At 42.6% G+C, this 22,295-nt stretch overlaps 1 protein-coding gene across 1 annotated transcript in view; it reads left to right on the plus strand.

Annotated features, from left to right (window-relative positions):
* Nucleotides 1-22,295, plus strand: part of SLC4A8 (solute carrier family 4 member 8) — a 70,676-nt gene that overhangs the window by 9,859 nt on the left and 38,522 nt on the right. The window contains exons 2-10 of the mRNA XM_080811643.1: nucleotides 2,688-2,769; nucleotides 12,336-12,482; nucleotides 12,863-12,998; nucleotides 14,503-14,663; nucleotides 17,570-17,758; nucleotides 18,649-18,740; nucleotides 19,667-19,824; nucleotides 20,723-20,810; nucleotides 21,948-22,094. Of these exons, the coding sequence (XP_080667769.1) occupies nucleotides 2,688-2,769; nucleotides 12,336-12,482; nucleotides 12,863-12,998; nucleotides 14,503-14,663; nucleotides 17,570-17,758; nucleotides 18,649-18,740; nucleotides 19,667-19,824; nucleotides 20,723-20,810; nucleotides 21,948-22,094 (1,200 nt within the window). The remainder of the gene's footprint in view (nucleotides 1-2,687; nucleotides 2,770-12,335; nucleotides 12,483-12,862; nucleotides 12,999-14,502; nucleotides 14,664-17,569; nucleotides 17,759-18,648; nucleotides 18,741-19,666; nucleotides 19,825-20,722; nucleotides 20,811-21,947; nucleotides 22,095-22,295) is intronic.

Consider the following 22,295-nt stretch of genomic DNA (forward strand, 5'->3'; position numbering starts at 1 on the left):
GCAGGGCAGAGGGAGAGGCAGGCTCCCCACTGAGCAGGGAGCCCAACATGGGACTCGATCCCAGGACCCTGAGATCAAGACCTGAGCTGAAGGCAGACGCTTAATGACTGAGCCACCCAGGCGTCCCAGTTTAAGATCTTCTTAAACTCTTTTTGTCATTAGGATATATGCCATTAAGGATGTTCAGTCAATTTATTATATCTTAAAGTTACATGAATGATTTCTCTTGGAATAGTTATGCCATCAATTCGACCTTTGCTTTCATTTTGTTTCTCATTTCTGGGAATTGCTTTTAAAATTTTTAGTTTTGTTTTAAAATTATGTAAGATATTTATAAAATCAGATATATTCCAAGAAGTCTAGTTTTCTGTCCTTGTGTCCTCATCCAATTCTCTAACTCCTCTGTAGGTAACTATTAAAAAAAATTGTTCATGGCTTATTCTTCCTTTAATATGCTTTTAAGGATAAACAAATACTTATGTTCCAACACTTTTTCTTTTACATATATATGCACATATATATGGGGTCCTGGGATCATGACCTGAGCTGAAGGGAGCTGCTTAACTGATGGAGCCACCCAGGCACCCCCAAACCCCAGACTCTTAAATACAGAGAACAAATTGGTGCTTGCCAGGGGGATGGGTGAAAAAGATAAAGGGAATTAAGAATACACTTACCTTGATAAGCACTGAGTAATGTATGGAAGTGTTGAGTCATTATATTGTGTACTTGAAACTAATTTCACACTTAAGTTAATTATACTTGAGTAAAAAAAAGAAATAGCAGAAATACACTTGAATAAAAAAATAGCAAATACACACACACACACACACACACACTCACACATTTGACTTTCATCTACTTCCCTAAAAGTTGGTTTATTCAAGTTGTCCTCAAAAACTTTTTTGAGGAATACCTGGGTGGCTCAGTCGGTTGAGCTTCTGCCTTCAGCTCAGGTCATGATCCCAGGGTCCTGAGATTGAGCCCCACCTGGTATTTGGCTCCCTGTTCTGTGGGGAGCCTGCTTCACTCTCTCCCTCTGCCTGCCACTCCCCCAGCTTGTGCTCAGTCTCTCTCTCTCTCTTTGTCTCTCAGATAAATAAAATAAAATCTTTCAAAAAAAACCCCCATTTTTTGAGTCTTCTCATTAGGAAAATAAATTGCTTTACATTCAGGGTTGCCGTATTTAGGGACATTGATGATAACTGGAAAGGAAAAGAGTAAAATTAGGACAGTAAGCTGGAAATTTGAGCAGGATCTAGAAGATGCTTAGGATTTGGTTGAGAGTTGGGGATGGGGCACATTAGATGACAGGACATGTGAGCAAAGGCATGAAAGTGTGAATGTGCACAATGCCCATCAGATCAGTGAACTTGGCTGGAGCTGCAGATTTGATAAGAGGAATAGATTGGCAGGAAAATGAGTTCAGATTTTTTTTTTTAAACAATAATTCAGGGTCTTGGTAAGGTAGGTGCTGTTATATTATTTTACCAAAGAATTATTGAGTACCTGTTATGTGAAAATCTGTGTAGGATGCTGGGGAAACAGTGGTGAGGAAGACACACAGGGTCCCTCCCTTGAGCAGAGACATTTCATTACGAAGGAGAAGTACAGTGTGCTGTGAGGGCCTATAAATGGGGGTACCTAGCTTAGTTCAGATGAGAGTAGTCAGGGATGCCTTTCAAGGAAGTGCATTGAGGCTGAGATCTGTGGGATGATGAATAAGTATTGGCTGCTGGTGGTGAGGATAGGGAGAGGCTGATAGTTCAGAGAGGGAGAAACACTCAAAAAAGAAAGTAAGTGTGGTTCCAGAACTGAAAACATGTCCAGTATGACTTAAAGGGCTGGAAAGTCTGGCCTAGAGTGGATGAGACATGAGAGTGGATTCAAGAAAAAGTACAAAGGAGGCCTTGATAAGAAAGGAGAGAAAACGATTTCCGTGAAGACATACAATAGACACTCAATATACGTGGAATGGATAAGTCAATACATTTGAAATTTCACATGGTGGTGCCATGGGTGAGTGTAAGTAAATGAGCACAGGGTACTAGTTTTGGAAAGATTAATTTGGTTTTAGACATGTGGATCTTGTGGTCAGCATCCCAATGGTTTGTCGAATACTGAGACAACAGTTTCAGGCTGCTGTTGACATTGTAAGACTCAAGCAAGGGAAACAAAAGGTAGAGTGCTCCTGCTTGGGAATTACGGTTAGAGGAAGAAGCTGAGCCTTAGGTTGAGAGGGAGGAGATTTCATCAGAGTAGCAGGTTGGAGAATTTCAAGGACAAGGGGCTCAAACTCTGTAGAGAGGTCAAGGAGACCAATTTACACTAAATGAAATGATGTGGTTGACACCACTTACAAAATGCAGACCTATTATCCACTTGTATGAGAACTGCAGCCATAGGACTGCAGTCCCACCTCTGCCTTTTACCACATTTGTGCCCTTGAGCAATAATTACTTCATTTTCTCTGACTCCCAGGCTGCTCTTTTATACAATGAGAAAGAGAATGGCTGTCATGTTTGTGTCTCAAAGTTACTGTGCGGTTCAAATGAAAAACATATGTAAACCATTGTGTTTTCTCCTCTAAGAGTTGCAAAAAAGGGTCGGACATACACGTCGGACTTAAGTGAATGTTTGAATGAACATATGCATGTTACTATTGCTACTTCTTTGTATTTCAACAGAGACCAGATGAAGAGGCTGTGGTGGATCAGGGTGGGACTAGTACAATTCTCAACATTCACTATGAGAAAGAGGAGTTAGAAGGTAAGAACTGTGGTTGTGTGTGTGTGTGTGTGTGTGTGTGTGTGTGTGTAGAATTAATGAGAAGCAGCCTGGTGTGGGAGGAGAGCTTTGCCGTCAGGAGACCTGGGTTTGAGTTCTCTAACTTTTTCTTTAACTCTAGCTGTAAGACTTGGGGGAAAGTCACTTCATTTCTCTTAGGCTCTGTGTCCTCATCTGTTAAATAAAAGTAGGGATATTAATACAGAGAACAAACTAGTGGTTGCCAGAGTGGAGGGAGGTGTGGGGAATGGGGGAAATAGATAAAGGGGATTAAGAGGTACAGACTTCCAGTTATAAAATAAATAAGTCACAGAGATGAAAAGTGTGGCATAAGGAATAGAGTCAATAATATCGTCATAATGTTGTTTGGTGACAGATGGTGAGTACACTTACCATGGTGAGCACTGAGTAACTCATAGAATTGTTAAATCATCATGTACACCTGAAATGAACACAGCACTGGATGTTAATTATAATTCAATTTAAAAAGTACAGGTATTAATACCTTATTATTAGGATCCAATAGCATGTGAGACAGTGCTGTGAGCACTGTGAAGCCCAATATAAATATTAATAAATGATCTATTTCTTGAGAATGTAAAGTACTCTGATCAGTTTGTCAATTCTTGGCAACTGCCTTCAAATATAAGTGTAAATACATATACAATTTTAAAAGAAAATGAAATACAAATAGCTTTTAAAATTCAGTTTGGTTGTATTTGTTTTGGTTATATTATTCAGTTGTTTGGTTATATTATTCAGTTTCCCCCATCTCTAATATTTGCTCTTCCCATTCTAATTATACCCATTTCTGCCTGGTGTTCTCATCTACACAAGACAAGAGAAAACCTACACAACTGTAACATATTCTTTAAGATCTCATAGCACAGAGTTGTATTTAAAAAAACACCCAGTGAAAGTGGAAGGGAAAGGAGAGTCATTTTTATTGACCTTCTCTGTCTAGGTTCCCTTAACCTTCTTTTTTCCCCTGTCCCACCCCTAGGTCCCCACATGACCCTTGATGGCGTCCTTCTGCTTTCCTTTTTTCCATAGGGCCTGGTTTCCTGATAAGTGGTGATGTGAGAGAAAGGCTCATGTCCAGCATAGTTTTAATAAGAACCCACACTTGGCTCAAAGCCTTTGTGAAATCTCTGCATCCCCTGAAATGTTGAAGGCTATGATACAGCAACTTTGTAATGACTGAGACTGCATGTAAAATGTTCTGTCTGTACTGCTTGTTCCCGTGACTTTTTTTTCATCAAAGTTGTATAATCCCCAGAGAAAACTTGTCCTTTGGTTGGGGAGAGTGAAAGCTGTAGAGGCTGACTCAGCCTCTAGGTCTGTTACCATGAGAGCTTATGTGGGTGGCTTCTGGAGGTCAGAGGAGTTTGGAGATCTCAAGGTCAAGTTTTCCAAGTCATTCTGACCAGATGGAAGAAGAGCCAGTGTGGGTTTCGGCAACGGGGAGAAAGTGGAGAAGGAACGGGTGTGGAGGCGAGAGGCTAACATTTGTTGAATGCCCCCTGTGCCGTAAGCATTGGATTAGGCATTTCGCATTTTTCATCTTCCCAGCAGCCCGGGCGGGCAGGTAGGTATCATCGCTATTTTCCATGTGGAGAAGTTGTTTGGGGTCATTTAGCCTAATAGGTGAGACTGGGATGGAATTCCACTCTTTCTAGTCTACCACACTGCCTGCAAGGGAAGACAGCCCTGGGCATCAACCACCCAACCTCAACTTCTTGCTCCATCACATAAAGATTTTTATATGATATAAAGATCATGTGAATATCTATCATGTTGCCCTGTCCCCCATTCTGCCCTGGTAATCTTGGTGCCTCTTTACCCTCTCACTGTTGCTCTCAGTTTAGGTGTCCGGCCCACTAGACCTTTGCCCTCAGCAGGGAGGTAACGACTTCCGAACACTTTTGTCTGCTGGACAGTAGGATCATAAACACGGGCAGACTCTCTTGGATCCTGAGGACTGGGTTCCATTCACAGAGGTCAGCTGAGTAATTGGCAGCCGGAGCATCTTTTCAAGATGACATATCTATTCTTTATGCACTCACCATTTTGCCATAAAGGAAAGCTATCTGTAGTGTCGTTTAGAGGAAACAGTGCCTTGTCCTTCACACATAGAGCTTTTTGAAAACCGAATCTTACTTAGGTGAGCACTTTTTAAATAAAGCACAATTGGCAGCACAGGGAGGGCCAATGGTGCCCACTTCTCAGGCCTGATGTGGTTCTAGAGCAGCTCCAGAGAGGAGAAGAGAGTGTTGGGATTCTCTGTAGGCTTGGTCATGCTGGGAGGGTATACCCTGACTCACTGTGAGGCAGGCCCTAGGACTCAGGCTACCCCTAGGGTGAAGTCATTTCTTGAAGGCATGAAATAAAGTCAGTCCCACTTTGATAGAAGGTGGAAGTAAATTGTATTCCGATTCAAAGTGTACGCCATGACAGAGGGTTCTGTGGCTGTGGACGAATCTCAGGGTCTCCCTTCTCCTTTATTCTGTACCCTCTGCTCCACATAACACAATCCCTCCCCCTTTTCAGAACTGGACATTGTTACAGAGTTTTGTAAATGGGGGTCTTTTTGCATAAGTGAATTCCATCAGTAGAAGGTGCATAAAACCATGACGTGGCTTCTTTTTATGTATGAGAGGAGTCCAAAGCAAGTATTAGAGCAGATTTCCAAAGATAAACTCACAAAGAGCAACAGTCCATGATGTGCTTCGGTGGACTCTCCCACTCCCAGAAGGACATGAAACAGTTGCTTTTGTTATAGAACTGGTGTTTTCCATTTTTTTGTTGTTTTTGTTGTTGTTGTTTTGGCAGATCATTATTCCTGATTAACTATTAGCTTTAAAAATCCTAGACTAGGTTTAATGCCTTCTAATAAGTTTTTAACAGAGGTAAGAGCCGTTTGATCTTATTTTTAAGTTATAAAAAAAGGCTTGCATCTGCTCTGCATGTTCGACTGCCCCCTCTGGTTATTGACTTTGAGTTTAACCTGTAGCCCAGGGGGGTGGAATAATTTTCAGTGTGTGCTAATGAGTTCTGCGTGTGTGCTGGGTAAACAGTGTTTATGACAGGCACTCTATGTTGGTAGGCCCAGTCTCTGTCTGCCAGGTAGGTTGCAGCTGTGATTTCTGTCCTGATCCAGAAGATTCAGCCCCAGTTCACTAACAGTCGCTCTCTGTATGTGTATATATACTTATTTTTAAAACTATACACAAACATTACATCTCTCCCATAAGTTTTACTGAATGAATACTTGTATTTGGACACAGATAGATCCCAAAGCGCAGGTTTGACAATGGCTGGAAAGAAAGAATGGGGAATTAGATGGGGAGAAGGCGGAATCTGGGTGAGTTGGTAGGTAGATGAGGGGGAAGAAGACTCCTGGTGGGAGAGCAGCAAAGTGACCACAGGAAGAGTTTAGTGAAGTCTCAGGCTGCCAGAATCTAGTTAAATGGACTAGATTTTATTGATGCCATATTCATTTCCTGGTATCCATTTGTTTGTCATTGTTTCTGCTGATTTCACTCAGAAAATCCAAGTCCCTGCTTTGGAATCCTCAGCTTAGAAACTGAGGCCTAATTTTATGATAGCCACTTTGGTCCTTCTTAGCTCTGACCCCTGCTAGGGCTTGTTTTCATTTCTGCCTGTCTCCAGCATTTTCAAAAGGCAGGCACTCTGGTTGGTTAGTGTTTGGGAGAACTGACTGGACCAAAAAATTCTTAGAGAAAAAGAGTCTTCCTTCCCTAGGATTTAAGCTTTACCTTACTTTCTACAAAGCCACCAAAGGCTTTGGTGAAGGATGTCTTCCCCATTGGATAATGGCCTAGTGGAAATTTTAGTATCAGACAAAACCGTACGTCATTCCTCAATAAACATTTACCGAGCCCATACTATAATCCCTTTTTGCAGCAGTAAGAAAGAATAGTGGGAACAATCGAACCATCTTGTCTTCTCCAAAGAATGATCTTACCTGAGCCTTTCCTAAGTTTGTATATAGAACCTGGGCTAGACATGAGAAGTCATTTGGTCCGACCTCCTTGTTTTACTTGAATGGTGACAGCGAGCAAATTAACCAAGAAAATGAGATCTAATAACACAGGTTCTAATACCTAATCACTATACCTCAATTTCTATTTAGAAAATACTTAAAATTACATAATATTAGCAATATACTAACAAAAGCCCTATGGAAGTATTTGGAATGTGCTTAAGAAGAAGTAGAGGTCCTTAACCTGGTCAATAACTGCCTGGGGGATTTGTTGGGAAGAGGAAGCTCATGGTTGGGATGGCTCTGTTGAAGGACTGAAAGTTACTCCTCGGTGAGGTTTTTCTTTATCTAAGTCTCAGTTCTACCTAGACATACCTGATTTTACAACACCTGTTTTAAGGGCTGGCTGAAGTGGTTCTGTGGGAACAATTTATGCTTTTAACTGCCCATGTGTTCTTCATGATATGCCCCTGCCTGTCTTTTTGACCTTTCCCCCCTCCTCTTCTTTCCTCTTTTACCTTGCTCTGGCCCTACTGACCATCCTTTTGCTTTGGAACTCGCACATTCCCACTGTAAGGCCTGTGCATTGTTCTTGCCTTGTCCTGGAATGCTCTTCTCATGGCCTCTCTTCATCACTTAGATGTTGCCTCTAGTCATCTTAGCTACAGTCTCCCTTCTCCACCCTACCTTCTACCCCAGACACTTTATCCTTTTTTTAAAGATTTTATTTATTTGAGAGAGAGAGCAAGAGCGCATAAGCAGAGGGAGGGGCAGAGGCAGAGGGAGAAGCAGGCTCCCCTAGAGCAGAGAGCCCTCGGGTGGGGCTTGATCCCAGGATCCTAGGATCATGACCTAAGCTGAAGGCAGATGCTTAACCGACTAAGCCACTCAGGTCCCCTACCATTTTTTTTTTTTTTTTAAGAGAGAGAGCCATGTGCACAAGAGTGGGGCGTGGGGTTACAGTGGGAGAGAGAGAGAGAATCTTAAGCAGATTCCGTGCCCAGTGCAGAGCTCACGACCCTGAGACCATGACTTGAGATGAAATCAAGAGTTGGACACTTAACTGATGGAGCCACCCAGGTGCCTCTACCATGTTTTTATTCAGAATAATTATCATTACCTGAAATAATATGTTATTGTTTTCATAATGCCTGTCTCCCCTAACTAGAATATATGTCTGGAGGACAGGAACCTTGTGCTATTCACTACTGTATCCACAGCCCTTGGGGCAGGACCTGGCACAGTTAGGTGACTCAAGCCTGGGTTGGTCTCAGTGGTGTACTACAGGGAACTAATTAACATACTATAGTGGAACATTATTAGTTAATAGATGGTATTTTATTAAGACAGTATTCAGTTTAGTCATTTTCACACTTTATGGTTTTCATTGATAATGTCAGAGGTTTGGAATCCTACCTCTTAGCAGAAGACTTCTTCTGGTTCTATATTTTTGTCTCAATAAAGTTGTAAGATGATTACATTATGTTTGAAGATCTGCCTGTCAGAAATGTCCTGAGATGTGCGTGAGTCAATATAGGATTACCCTAAGACAGGGTGAGGAGGATAGGAGGTGTGATCCCTCCAGATACTAAATGTTTTATCCTTTGGCCTCTTAACATTCTAATTAATCTCTGATCAGTTTTCCCTCTAATCCTGTTCCTTTTTTCCCTTGAGGCATATTAACATATAGTGTTATATTATTTTCAGGTATACAATATAATGATTCAACAATTCTGTACAGTACTCAGGGCTCATCAGGATAAGTATACTCTTAAATCCCTTTATCTACTTCACCCCCACTACCTCCCTTTTGCGAACCACTAGTTTGTTCTCTGTATTTAAGAGTGTGTGTGTGGGGGGCGCCTGGGTGGCTCAGTGGGTAGAAGCCTCTGCTTTCGGCTTGGGTCATGATCCCGGGGTCCTGGGATCCAGCCCCGCGTCAGGCTCTCTGCTCAGCGGGGAGCCTGCTTCTCTTTCTTTGCCTGCCTCTCTGCCTGCTTGTGATCTCTGTCTGTCAAATAAATAAATAAATAAATAAATAACAATTAAAAAAAAAGAGTAGTCTCATCATTAGATATGCTAACATTAAAAAAAAAAAGTGTGTGTGTGTGTGCGCGTGTGTGTGTTTGGTCTCTTCTTTGTTCATTTGTTCTGTTTCTTAAATTCCACGTAGGAGTAAAACTATATGGTATTTATCTTTCTCTACCCGATTTTTTTCACTTAGCATTATATACTTTAGGTCCACTCATGCTGTTGCAAATGGCAAGATTTCATTCTTTTTGATGGCTGAGGAATATTCCATTTTTTGTGTGCAAATTGATAAAGCCACCCTGGAAACCATTATGGTTGTTCTCCCCAGAATGGAAAATAGAATTACATATGAAATATGTATGATCCAGAAATACATATGATCCAGTAATTCCACTAGTGGTATTTACCTGAAGAAAATGAAAACACTAATTCGAAAAGATGTATGCACCCCAGGTTTATTACAGCATTATTTACAATAGCTAAGATACAGAAGCCACCCAAGTGTCTATCCATAGATGAATGAATAAAGAGGATGTGGTATATATAATCCTGTCTTTTTATTTTGCTTTATCACTTGGGACTTTGGAAGGCGGGAGAGGACAACGAAAAGGAAAAAGAAGTAGAGAAAGGAATGTAGAGCAGCACTCCAGTTTGTATTAATTAACTGACTTGTGAGTGGAGAGCACTTATTGAGGAAGCCCCAGAGAAGTTAAGCAGAGTCTTAGGAAAACCCATTGCAATGGAAACAGGAAGAGTTGGCAACTCTTTCCATAAAGTCCCCTTATTCAGGAAGTCTTCCTGGATTAAGCTTTCCATTCTCAGGTTGGCTTGGATTGTCTGAGTCTTCTCATGCTTTGATAAGTCAACTGCCCTAAACATGTTCACTTTGTTTATACATTCCTTTTGTGGCTCCTTTCAAATGAGATGCCCTCTCAGGTCAGACTGAGGACTCCTGAGGAGGTTCAAAGGTGTTATGTTCCTGAGGGAGGCTCTTAGGAGATGTTCCATTTTCTGAACTTTTGTGGAACGATGATCATAGGTAAAACACTGTGCTTTGTGTGAGGGATTCCAAGAGGGAGAAAGTCTGACCCGGGACCTTGAGAAACTTGCAGATGAATAGTGAAGGTATTAATTTTAGTGCAAGGCATAAAATAAGTACGTAAGAGAATGCTAGCCAAGGGCTCTTGGGAGTTAGAGGTAGAAGGCGGCACTTCTGATCAGGGAGCTCAGACATAATACCAAGAAGGATGGTGCGTTGCCGTGAACCTTGGGGGATCAAACCAAGTCCGTGTCTGGAAGGCACTGGCACATTTGTTATAGCGGGGTTGGTTCAGGTAGAGGAAAGAAGATGATGGTGGGTGCAGCATCTGAGGCTGTGGGGAGGAGACAGCATTGCTGGGATGGGTGCAAAAGGCATACATCTCTAGATTTCCCTCTGCCCCTGGAATGTTTAATTGGTGTGAGCACATGTGAAATTTCCACTTCAGTCTCGCTTGAGCTGATAGCTCCGTTCTTTTAGACACCCTTCCCTTTGTTTTCCTATTGGATGTACAATTTGTCCTAGTGAAGAAAAACTAGAAAGGAGGCTGGACCTGGGCATGCAGGAGCATGAAGGGTGCTGACTGCACAGACGAGAGCTGTAATCAGAGGGGTGCTTCAGGAGGATTCGTCTGTAGGACTGAACTGGTGTGGGAGGCAGGAAAGAGGCTCCTGCTGTTGTCAAAGTGCAAGGAGAAAAATCCTTGACCTCCATAATCTGTAGGATGTAGCACTAGAGGGGCATGGGGAGAGCTGGAAATCTACGGTAACTCTTGAGGTTTCAGGCCTGGAATGTTGAGAGAATGGTGATGCCATGAATGAAAACATGGAAGAAATGGGCATGAGCTTGATCTGAGATGGAGGATAATGGGTTTGCTTTGGGATATGTTGAATCACTATAGATAAAGGTTTGGGGTTCATTTGTAGAAGTAAACTTTCAAATCATGAGAGTAGATACCAGTAAAAAAGGAGAAGGGGCCAGGACCAAAATCCTGGGAGCTTTCCTTTGGTGGACTGTGAAAGGGGTGGAGAAGTCAAGTCAGAGGTGTGCAGATAAGCCAGGGAGGGTAAGGGTATAGGAGCTAAGGGACCCTGGACTACCAATGGGAGGAAGGCAGTCAAGGGATTTGGATACTGTCTGGCACGTGGTGGGCTCTCAGGAAAGGCTTTGGAGTTGAACTGAGAGACATAAGATTATAGAGATTTGGTGACTAAGTGGTCCCTAATGAGAATACTTTGAGTGGGAAGTAGCCACATGCAGAGGCTATGGAACAAGGAGATGGTGAGGAATAGAAGCTAGGTGGGTAGATTGTTCTTGAAAGTGGTTGATGGAGAAGGAGAATGGACAGGTAGAAGCTTAGAGAATAGCACTCTATTTGAAAATTTCTTTTTAAGATAAGAGATAGACATGGGGCACCTGGCTGGGTCAGTTGGTAGAACATGTGACCCTTTGGTCTCAGGGTCATGAGTCCCATGTTGGGCCTAGAGCTTACTTAAAAAAAAAAGGTAAGAGAGATTTATAATCAGGAGAAAGCTGTGGAAGGGATGGATGGAAAGGAGAGACTGAGGCTAGCTGATGAAAGAGGACTCCAGAGGCGTGGGAAGCCATACTCATTAGCCTGTCAAAGAGGGGCAGCTGGGGAGGAAAGCAAGCCAGGCTGAGATGGAGGGAAGTCACATGCTTCTTAGGATTTGTCACTAGTCTCTCACTACTATTCTAGATTGTATATTCTACAGTGCAGAAGGAAAAGTAGTAGAAACTGGTCCTAGAATGCAGTGGCTGCTGAAAGTTATTCCAGGCATCATGTTAAGCATTTTACATACATTATCTTATGTACTACTCATGAAAACCTTCCGAGTTTAAATAATAAGCTTTTGGTATTAATTTTTAAAGACACAGAGAGATTAGCTAACTTGTTCATGGTCACTTGTTAAGTGAATGGTGAGGTCAAGTTTCGGACCCAGGCAGAACCTGAGCATTTAGCCACTTCTCTAAACCCCCTCCCTGCCAGGACTTGGCACAGTGACTATTGCTTTTTTTCAATTGCTCAAATTGTCGTAACAACAACTAGGATCCTTGTTGGCCTTTATGGTTTGCAAATCAAGTCCATGCACCTCATTTCCTTTGATCTTAATGCTCCTGTGAAGTTTGCAGCCCCATGCAGGGGGAAGGAGTGCGTCAACTCCACGATCTCTACATCTTTAGTCCTGGAGTCTTTGAAGTTTTGCCATTACAGAGTTGTGACCTGATATTTAAGAGAGGATTTTTTCCTCTCTTAAATTTGCTCGATTCCTTTTACTGAAAGTGTTATCTGGGGTGCCTGGCTGGCTCAGTTGGAAGAGCACGAAATGAAACTCTTGACTTCGGGATCCTTAGTTTGAGCCCCACATTGAGTGTAGAGATGACTAAAAAATAAATAAATAAAAACTTAAAAAACAAAAACAAAAACAAATTCCTTCTGCTTCATTCCAGGTCATAGAACTCTGTATGTGGGGGTTCGGATGCCGCTGGGCCGGCAGAGCCATCGCCATCACCGAGCACATGGCCAGAAGCACCGGAGACGAGGGCGGGGCAAAGGAGCCAGCCAGGGGGAAGAAGGCCCAGAGGCCCTGGCCCATGGTAACATTCTCAGGAGAGAGGGTGGGCAGGGGTCCATGGCTGGGACCTTGGTGAGGCTGAGGGAATGTCCATTAAGCAGTTTTGATTCTCTAGTCCTTTAATAGAGTTTCCAGAGTTTGCTTCCATGAACAAGAAATGCCTCTAAGAATGGAAAGTATCTTCCTGAAAAACTCTTAGTTCTGGCCCCCCAAATCAGTTACCATATAAGCTGAAATCATTTGTTAGCAAATTAAAAATTCTTTTTGATCAGATTAACCAGATTTCCAGTTCATTGTGGGTTTTCTTCAAGTGGTCTTAGTTTTTTCCTCCCACTAACTGTTTCCATAGAATAGCATTTTAAAATCTTTTTGATCTACCTTTCTCTGTGGTCAATTTTCCAGACACACCATCTCAGCGTGTTCAGTTCATTCTCGGCACTGAGGAAGATGAAGAGCATGTTCCTCATGAGCTGTTCACAGAGCTGGATGAGATCTGCATGAAGGAGGGAGAAGATGCTGAGTGGAAGGAGACAGCTAGGTGAGGCCCTAATCTATCCTGGGTCATGATTTGCTCAGGTAGGCAAACGTATACCTTTCAGCAAGTGACAGGTCTGCCTGCTTTTTATTTCTTCATGGCAGAAGTGATGACTGACGTGGGGACTGATGTTCCAGAGTCTTCTATGGGAAGTCTTGATTTTGGCCTCTTTGTGATGTCTCTGGTGACACCTATACCATTGACCTTGAGCCTGGGAAAGGTGACAGAAACAGAAGCTTTAGGGAGTCCTCTCATTTCTTTAGGGCCCAGAGTTGCTCATGGACCATCTTGCTATTATAAGTCTGGCTTAGAAGATGCCTGATGGGTCTATCTTGGTTCGGACCCATGCAACCAAGCATAGATGAATGTAGGATAGGTGAAGAATTTTCTGAAGGTGAACCATAGTGTTTTAATTCATTTGGGTTTTGATTCATTGGATGTTTTCATAATTTTTGAGATGTCCTATGGGACAGCCCAACCTCATGGAGACCCATGGGATTATAGGTAGCCTAATGGTGGACTTCCTGGGGTAGATGTGGAGTGACCATGTTTACCTGAGGCTCAAACCCCAGAAGAGCCCTCAGATTAGCTAGGACCATGTCTGGGCTCCTCTAGTAATTGACCAGTGAGCCTTATGGGTGGTAGAAAGCCAGCATGCCTGAACTTCAAGGAAGAAGGCAAGGTGGGTAACTAGCAAACTGTGGCTCTAGCTCTCACTGGAACATCTCTTTCTGGATCCTTGCTATATCCTTGGATGTTTGCCATGGGTGGAGAGGATTAGGCAAGCCAATCACCCTGATGCCAAGTGAAAAGGCAGTTAGTCTTGTTATTTCGTCTTTGCCAACTTATAAAGGCATAGAGGCTTTTTTAAAAAGAAAAATGTTGCCGTTTTATTAATCTATCCAAATGATATCGATTAGATCTATCTTTTTAATTGCACAAATAATATGTGCTCTTTATATGAATTAGAAAAGAAAGATAAGGGGTGCCTGGGTGGCTCAGTCATTGAGTATTTGCCTTCAGCTCAGGTCATGTTCCCAGGGTCCTGGGATCGAGCCCCGCATCGGGTTCCCTGCTTAGCGGAGAGCCTGCTTCTCCCTCTCCCACTCCCCCTGCTTGTGTTCCCTCTCTCGCTGTGTCTCTCTCTGTTAAATAAATAAATAAAATCTTTAATAAGAAAAAGAAAAGGAAGATAAGCAAAAAGAAGATGTAAATTATGTATAAATCTACTACCTCAAGGATAATGAGGAAGACACCATTTGGTGTCTTATACATGTGTTTGCATTTTTAAAATTTTCTTTAAATAGAAATGGGATCAAACTGTACTCAACTTTGTGCTGTTTTATAACCTATTTTTTCGCTTATCAATGAACCCTGAGAATATGATGAAATGATAATGTTCAATATGATTATTCACGTATCTCTCATTGTGGCTTATATTAAAAATTCTTTCGTGGAACTTCCTCATTTTCTACCTTTGACATCCAGTTGTTTGTAATGCTTTCAGGTGGCTGAAGTTTGAAGAGGATGTTGAGGATGGGGGCGAACGCTGGAGCAAGCCTTATGTGGCAACCCTTTCACTGCACAGTCTCTTTGAGCTAAGGAGCTGCCTTATTAATGGAACAGTCCTTCTGGATATGCGTGCAAATAGCATAGAAGAAATCTCAGGTATGGTTAGGTACGGAAAAACAAAGGAACGTTTGTGTAAATTAAATGTGGTGTGGAGGAAAGAATAAAGGAGCTGTGTTGACTCAGGTCGTTACTGAACCTTCCTGACCTCAGTGTCTTCAGTTGAGGGGGATGGGTTTTAAACTGAGAAACTACTCTACCTATTTCGCAGCCTTCTTATGGGATTCAAACAACAAGGTGTTCAGTCTTCCATCTGCCTGTTCATTTAGCACACGTTTATTTTGTATCTATTTATGCTTGATAGTGTGCTAAACACAGGGGAATAAAGATAAGGTACAATTCCTACCCTCAAGAAACTCACCTTCTAGTGGGGAAATAGCCACGGGACAATTTAAATAAGTACAACCACAGAGATATGTCTTAGTAATAACTAGAGAAAGGGGCAACTGGGAATTGTGCAGAGAAAAAGGTGTTAAGGAAAGATTTTTAAACACGGTCACTAGGGAAGACACAATAAGAAATTGAGCCAAAGTCCCCCCACGCTTCAGCAGAGTGTGAAGGGTGATGTCTGATGGGATTTCCTGACACAGTTGAGTATTGCTACTACGTTTTGGAATGATGTTTGAGAAAAACCTGGGTGCATGTGAGGGTTCTTCCTCAGCTAAGCTCTGTTTCACTGGTTAAATAGATTTCTTCAAACTTTTCTGTAAGTATCTAAGTTATTCTGCCTCTCTGGGATCATGTGGGAAAGCAGGGGAGGGATCAGCTCTGATGAGATCTGGTGTCCCCTCTGAAGGCTCTAGGGGAAAGCTGTTCCCTGCTTCTTTCAGCTTCTAGTGGCTCTAGCTATTCCTTCTCATGAATGCCTAACTCCAGTCTGTCTCTGTCTTCAGGTGGACTTCTCATTTTTGTCTCCCATGTAAGGGTATTTGTCAGTATCATCCAAGATGATCTTATCTTGAGATGCTTAGCTTACTTACATATGCAAAGACCTTTTTTACAAATAAGATCACAGTAACAGGTTCTGGGGGATTAGTACATAGACTTATCTTTGGGAGGGGAGCACCATTCAAACCATTACAAAAGCTAAGAGGAGAGAGAGTTTCAACTCATCAGTGTTCAGTGCTGCAGAGAGGTCAGGTAAACATCCATCAGATTTAGCAACAGGAAAGTTATTGATGATTTTTATCAAAAACAATTTCAGGGATGCCTGGGTGGCTCAGTCAGTTAAGTGTCTCCCTTCGACTCAGGTCATGATTTCAGGTTCCTGGGATCAAGCCCTGCATGGGGCTCCCTGCTCAGTGGGGAGCCTGCTTTTCCCTCTGCCTGCTGCTCCTCCTGCTTGTGTTCTCTCTCTAGTGCTCTCTCTCTCATATAAATAAATAAATAAATAAATAAATAAATAAATAAATAAAAACTTAAAAGAAAAAAAGCAATTTCAATCAGATAGCCAAAATGTAGGGCACTGAGAAATTTTTCTTTTGAGAACTTTAAATGATAGGAGAGAGAGAGAGGTAAATAAGGGAGGACCTAGGGTGAACATTCTTTTTCTTTCTTTCTTTTTTTTTTTTAAAGATTTTATTTATGTATTTGACAGGCAGAGATCACAAGTAGGCAGAGAGGCAGGCAGAGAGAGAGGGAGGAAGCAGGCTCCCTGCCAAGCAGAGAGCCCGATGTGGGGCTCGATCCCAGGACCCTGAGGTCATGACCTGAGTTGAAGGCAGAGGCTTTAACCCACTGAGCCACCCAGGCACCCCAACATTCTTTTTCTTATTAAAATTTTATTTTTTCAAGATACAGGATCTTGAAGCATGTTTACAATGTGGGGGCAGTGAACCAATCAATATAAAGGTTAAAGATAGAGAAAGAAACCATGGATCCTCAGCTTGAATATTCAAAATAGATTTTCTTTATTTAGTGTTTCTAGTACTTGGATAGTCATGGTTGGAGTTGGGGTTGAAAATAGGTTGAAATTTTGGGGAGGCTCGAGGATAGGTGTGTAGGATTGCAGTATAACCACTCTTGTTCTTTCCATTAGGGACCTGATACATTCGTGTCAGTAATAAGGTTAGGTAAACTGGCTCGTGTATCAGCTGAGAATCAGCATTTTGTATTTATCATTTCATTAATTTTCTATAACAAGCTTTGAGGATGGTTCGTAATATTAGCTCTGTATTACAGATGTTGAAATTGGGGTCTGGAAAAGTTGGGGAACTTACCCAAGATCACACAGAAGGTGGTAGAAGTGGGGTAGAATGTAGGCCTTTAGCTCTAGAACACACACTCAATAGTGGGTACGGGGATTCCCTCCCCCTCTGACTGCAATGGGCTTGACAGGTTACAGGTTGATGCTTGGCGGCAGTTGCCAGGGTGCTTAGTTAGCTTAACCATGTGCGTAGCTTCCACCTTCAAGTGGTCATTTGTAGTGTTCTACAGTTATAGCTCCTCTTGACAATCAGAGCAATGTTGAAATCTTGGAGGAAGGGACTGCAGAGGAACTTTGGCTAATGACAGAACAAAGTGGCTATTAATGTGGGCTTTTGAGTCAGACACCCTTGGGTTTGAATTGCCCTGCAGCTTTACTAGATGAGACATCCTGGGGAATTCTATAATGTTTGGGCCTCAGTTTCTTGATCTGTACAAATTGTTACAGTGTCACCTAAGTCTAGAGTTTTTGTTCAGATTAGATTGAATTGTCAATGGAAAGTTCATAGTACCATTCTGGCACGATAGTTTCTAATAAAACCGATTTGTTGCATGAATCAAGTATAACTTGCCACGGTTGCTGTCCTCAGATAACTCTTTGGGGCACTGAAGCATAAGTTGTACCCGATGGAACTGCTTTCCCCTACTCTGTGCCCTTCACCCCCTACCCCACCTGATGCTGGCCTCTTTGAGTTCACGGACTGTCAGTTGGAGTGTTCATGTTAGCGCCTGCTTTCCAGACCTGATCCTGGACCAGCAAGAACTGTTCAGTGACCTGAATGACAGCATGAGGGTTAAAGTGCGAGAAGCTCTGCTCAAAAAGCATCACCATCAGAATGAGAAAAAGAGAAATAACCTCATTCCCATTGTTCGCTCCTTTGCTGAGGTTGGCAAGAAGCAGTCTGATCCACATTCGATGGATAAGAACGGTAAGATTATCAGGAGCGACTATTTTCTCATTAATTAGATATTTAATAGATATTAATTCGATATTTAAGAACTAGTTGGAGATGCTAAGTGACTAGAGGGTACAGGCTGTATTTGTCTAATATGCTTCCGTTCTGACGGGCAAGATGGGGGGCTGGGACTGATGACATTGATCTTTTGTGGACTTAGGGATGCAAGCCTCAGAGAGACCGCAGATAGGTCTTAGATCAGGGAGGCCAAATATAGTAGCATAAGTTCTTCAGTCAGACTTCCAGGCTTGAGAATCAGACTTCACTACTTGCAAAGTGTGTGATCTTGGGCAACCTCCTAAATCTCTTTATGTCTCCCTTTCTCTTCTGTGGAATAAGGATAATAATAGCATCCACCCCATAAATTTATTGTGAGGCTTCAATGCGATAATCCATGTAAATCCCTTAACCAGGTGCATGGTGGATTATAAACACTCAATGAACTTCAGCTGCTGATTGGTTTCCTTTTCTATGGCCAGGCAGGGCCTAATCTGTATGTCTCCCTGTCTCTGCATACACTGAATCCCAGCGTGCAGGGATGTGCCTGGGAATCCACACACTTGAAAAGTTTTCTGCAGGTGCCTCTGAAGTGCACTGCTGGTTAAGAATCACTACCTTACTAGAGGAAGGAAAGGAAATCAGAAATATGTTCAGGAAAAGGTGCAGAAGTAGTAAGACGTCTGTCCTCCCTTTACCGCTAACTAGTGGGTAAGGCAATATGTATGTGTGGGTCTTAGCTTCATAGTCATTTGGACTTCTCTATATGGACTTTGCCGGAGACATGGTGGTAGCCAACCAATGATGAATGGGGTGTGTCAAAGGGGCAAAGGGCAGACACTCAGGGAATTGTTTCCTCTGAATAGGTCAAACTGTGTCTCCTCAGTCTGTTCCCATGACAAGTCTTGAAGTAAAAAATGGAGTGAATTGTGAACACAGTCCTGTGGATTTAAGCAAGGTGAGCACAGACATGGGAACTTGCCTTAGAGGCCTAAGTGCAGCCCTAGTGGAACTGAGAGTCCTCTTGCTGGAAGCTGGTAAGCTTTGGTATTTCCTCAGTCTTTGTCTAAGACCAGAACCCCCTCTGCAGGAAAGGAGGCCCCTCTGCTCAGGTCTTCTTCCTTTCACTCCAGCCTGGGCGGGGCCCACTCTGTTCTACCAGGTTCAGCGTGCTGGAACTGAGAGGAGCCCTTGCTAATCCTCACTGATGAAGACTTCCTGATTTTTCCACCATTTTTGGGGGGTACTTGCTCTTCAGCAGCTCCTTCTTACCTCCAAGGGTTTTGCTGGGACGATAATTTTTGCTCTTTCTCCTAAAACTACTTGGCAGTTGGGACTCTTCTTCAGGACTGTGACTTGGGTGCCTCCCTGCAGCTGCTGACGTAAACCTCAGTCTCCCCGCCTCCAGCCTCTTGCTGGCTGGGTCTATTCTTGACACGAGCTAGAACACGCATGGTGTCATGGCACTCCTCTGCCTGTAAGGCTCCCTGTTTTATTCAGAAAAGCTGAAATCTCTGACAAAGCATTCAGGTATTTTAAAATGGAAAAAAATGTGACCTAGCGCTTCAACAACAGTCTTTGAGAAAGCGTGGGGTAATGGGATTCAAATCAGAACAACTGGATTTAAATTCCCTCTCTTCAAAGCTCCATTGGGCAAGTCAGCTTCACCTCTCTGGGTCTCAGCTGCTTCATTTTTAAAATAAAAAAGTGGGGCTGACAAGGCTTGTTTGATCCACTTTACAGAGTTATTATAAGGATTATGTGAACTAGTGTAAGAAAACACTTGTTAAATCATAAAATGGCAGATGAATGTCAGGTACGAGAGGGTGAGTGATGTTTGAGGGGATGCTCCTAGGTTGTCAGAGAGTTCTTTTGGACTTGCAGGTGGATCTTCATTTCATGAAAAAAATTCCCACTGGGGCAGAGGCCTCAAATGTCCTGGTTGGAGAGGTGGATACTCTGGACCGCCCCATTGTTGCCTTTGTGAGGCTCTCTCCTGCTGTTCTTCTCTCAGGCCTGACAGAAGTGCCCATCCCAACCAGGTAAAGACAAGGACCGCAAAACTCCAGTACAGATTTGTGTGAGCTCTGGTGGAAGAAAGCAGCTAATGCCAAAAATCTAGGATTAACTGGGGAATGCTATTTAAAATTCAGCAGTGCTCTCACTGAAGGTATATTTGATTAATTCCATGCAGAAGGACTCTAAGAGTTTTAAGGCTGTGACTATACAGTACCTACAGGCTTGGGAATGGAGAACTGAAGAGCATCCAAAGGGCAGACCATGGGCTAATCACTTGTTAGGATGGGAAGCCTGAGTCTTAGTCTCCCAGTTCCACAGAGCCGTGTCCCAGGGAAATGTCTGAGCAAAGGTATTGATGTCTTTTTCCACGGTTCTGGCAGGATTTGTAATGGTTTGCAAATATGTCCACATTTCTTCACAAGGCTATTCATGCACTCTGAAAGTGGTGACTCAGGTGATTCAGAGCCCCATTAATTACAGAGTACCCAGATGTCCAGAACACAATTTAGACCCCTCTATTGGGCTTGATCATTTCAACTTCCTTATCCCTCTCCTCTCCCCATGATTTTCTTATTAGAGCAATGAATGAGATTCAGAAAACCTTGAATTTGCACTACAATGGTTTGTTTTGAAAAAAGCATTTTTTTCTATTGTAAGGAATTGTGTCTATGGAAACCCTAAGAATGGTAACCATATTATTGAATGGAGTATTGAAATAGCTTTCAATGCTCATAGTGGAGCTTTTAGGTCAAGGCAACTTCTATTGCCCCATCATTAGCCTGTCTCGTTTTATTGAAGTTATGACAGTGATTTCTCTTTGATAGGAAAGAGAAATGTTTTGTTGTTTAGAGAGGAATAAGATGACACTTCTTTATGTTTACTGACATAATTTATAATTTCATCCTCTGTATGTGTTGCCAGATTTTTGTTTATCCTGTTGGGTCCAGTAGGGAAAGGTCAGCAATACCATGAGATTGGCAGATCCATGGCTACCATCATGACAGATGAGGTATGTGCCACTTCTGCTTCCCACTCATGCTACAGACACTTACTGAGTATTTACTCTGTGCCAAGTCCTGTGCTATTTTTTGGAGATAAAATAATTACCATCCTGGGTAATTATCTTCAGGGAAACAGTTCAGGTCACTTCTCTGAATGCCTTTTGTAGGAGGACCAAACCTTCTTGGAGGTATTTCTTCCTATGTCATCTCTCCCTTTTTGAGAAATCAAGGATTCAGAGAATTCCTTTTCTGGGAAGATTATTATTGCCAATTAGGATACCTAGAGAGAAAGATACAAAGGCTGACAACTTTCTAGAGAGGATGGTTAATTCCGTACATAAAGGCTATTTACATAAAGAAACCTCACTCTTATTCCATGTAAACGAGAACAGTTTGCATAAAGGTCAGGGGTATGAACTTGGGCACTGTAATGTGAATGTCCCAAGAAAACTGGATATTTTGGCTGCCATGGTGCCGGATCCCCACTATATATACCTTAGTGAGGCCTGCACTGCTCATGTAAGCTTCAGTGTAATGTTTTTAAGGCCTGTCTTAGCAGGTAGAGTGAGGTGGGGATTGTGCTTTCTTATCTCTCTTTGACTGGGAAACTTATTTCATGGAAGAGAACTTCATTAGTAATTCCATCCAGTTTTTCCAACTATTATGATCAGGATATTTTCCCATGCATTTTGCCTTTTGTTCCATTCTTTGGAGGGATGACAACGATACAATGTTAGAGTCTTATCTCTTCTGTACTAACATACACATAGCTAGTCCTTCTTGACCCATCTCATCTTCGGGTTTATGTTTTTTATCAGTTTATCTCTACTTTTTTTTGGGGGGGGGTAAATATTTTATTTATTTGACAGAGAGAGACACAGCTAGAAAGGGAACATAAGCAGGGGGAGTGGGACAATCCCAGGACTGTGGGATCATGACCTGAGCCAAAGCCAGACGTGTAACAATTGAGCCACCCAGGGGCCCCTTATCTTTGCATTTTTTTAAATGCTAAAGTTTTCCACATTTCAGATCCCTATGACAGAGATAAAAATCATGAGGCTGTATCTGTCCTTCACCATATTCACTGGTGATTGTTTTAAGTAAAGTTATTTTCAACTTTCCTGAGGGTTTTTTCTTCCCTGTAGATTTTTCATGACGTGGCATATAAGGCAAAAGAACGAGATGATCTCCTGGCGGGGATTGATGAGTTCCTGGATCAGGTCACTGTCCTGCCTCCAGGGGAGTGGGACCCCTCCATTAGAATCGAGCCACCCAAAAATGTCCCCTCCCAGGTAATGTATGCACATTAGCATCCCCAAGCCTCCCCAACTGCAGAGAGGGGAGGGAAGGACATTTCTTGGGAGTAGATTGTAGACGAGGCCATGCAATGAAAGGAGCAAGGTGCAGAGTTGCAGCCAGTGGCCCAGGCTTGTGGCCTGACTAGAGTGGAAAGGGAGCACCTGCACACAAGCCACTGCGCTTGGTGCTTTACA

This window comes from Martes martes, assembly GCF_963455335.1.
Source record: "Martes martes genome assembly, chromosome: 8".
NCBI lineage: Eukaryota > Metazoa > Chordata > Mammalia > Carnivora > Mustelidae > Martes > Martes martes.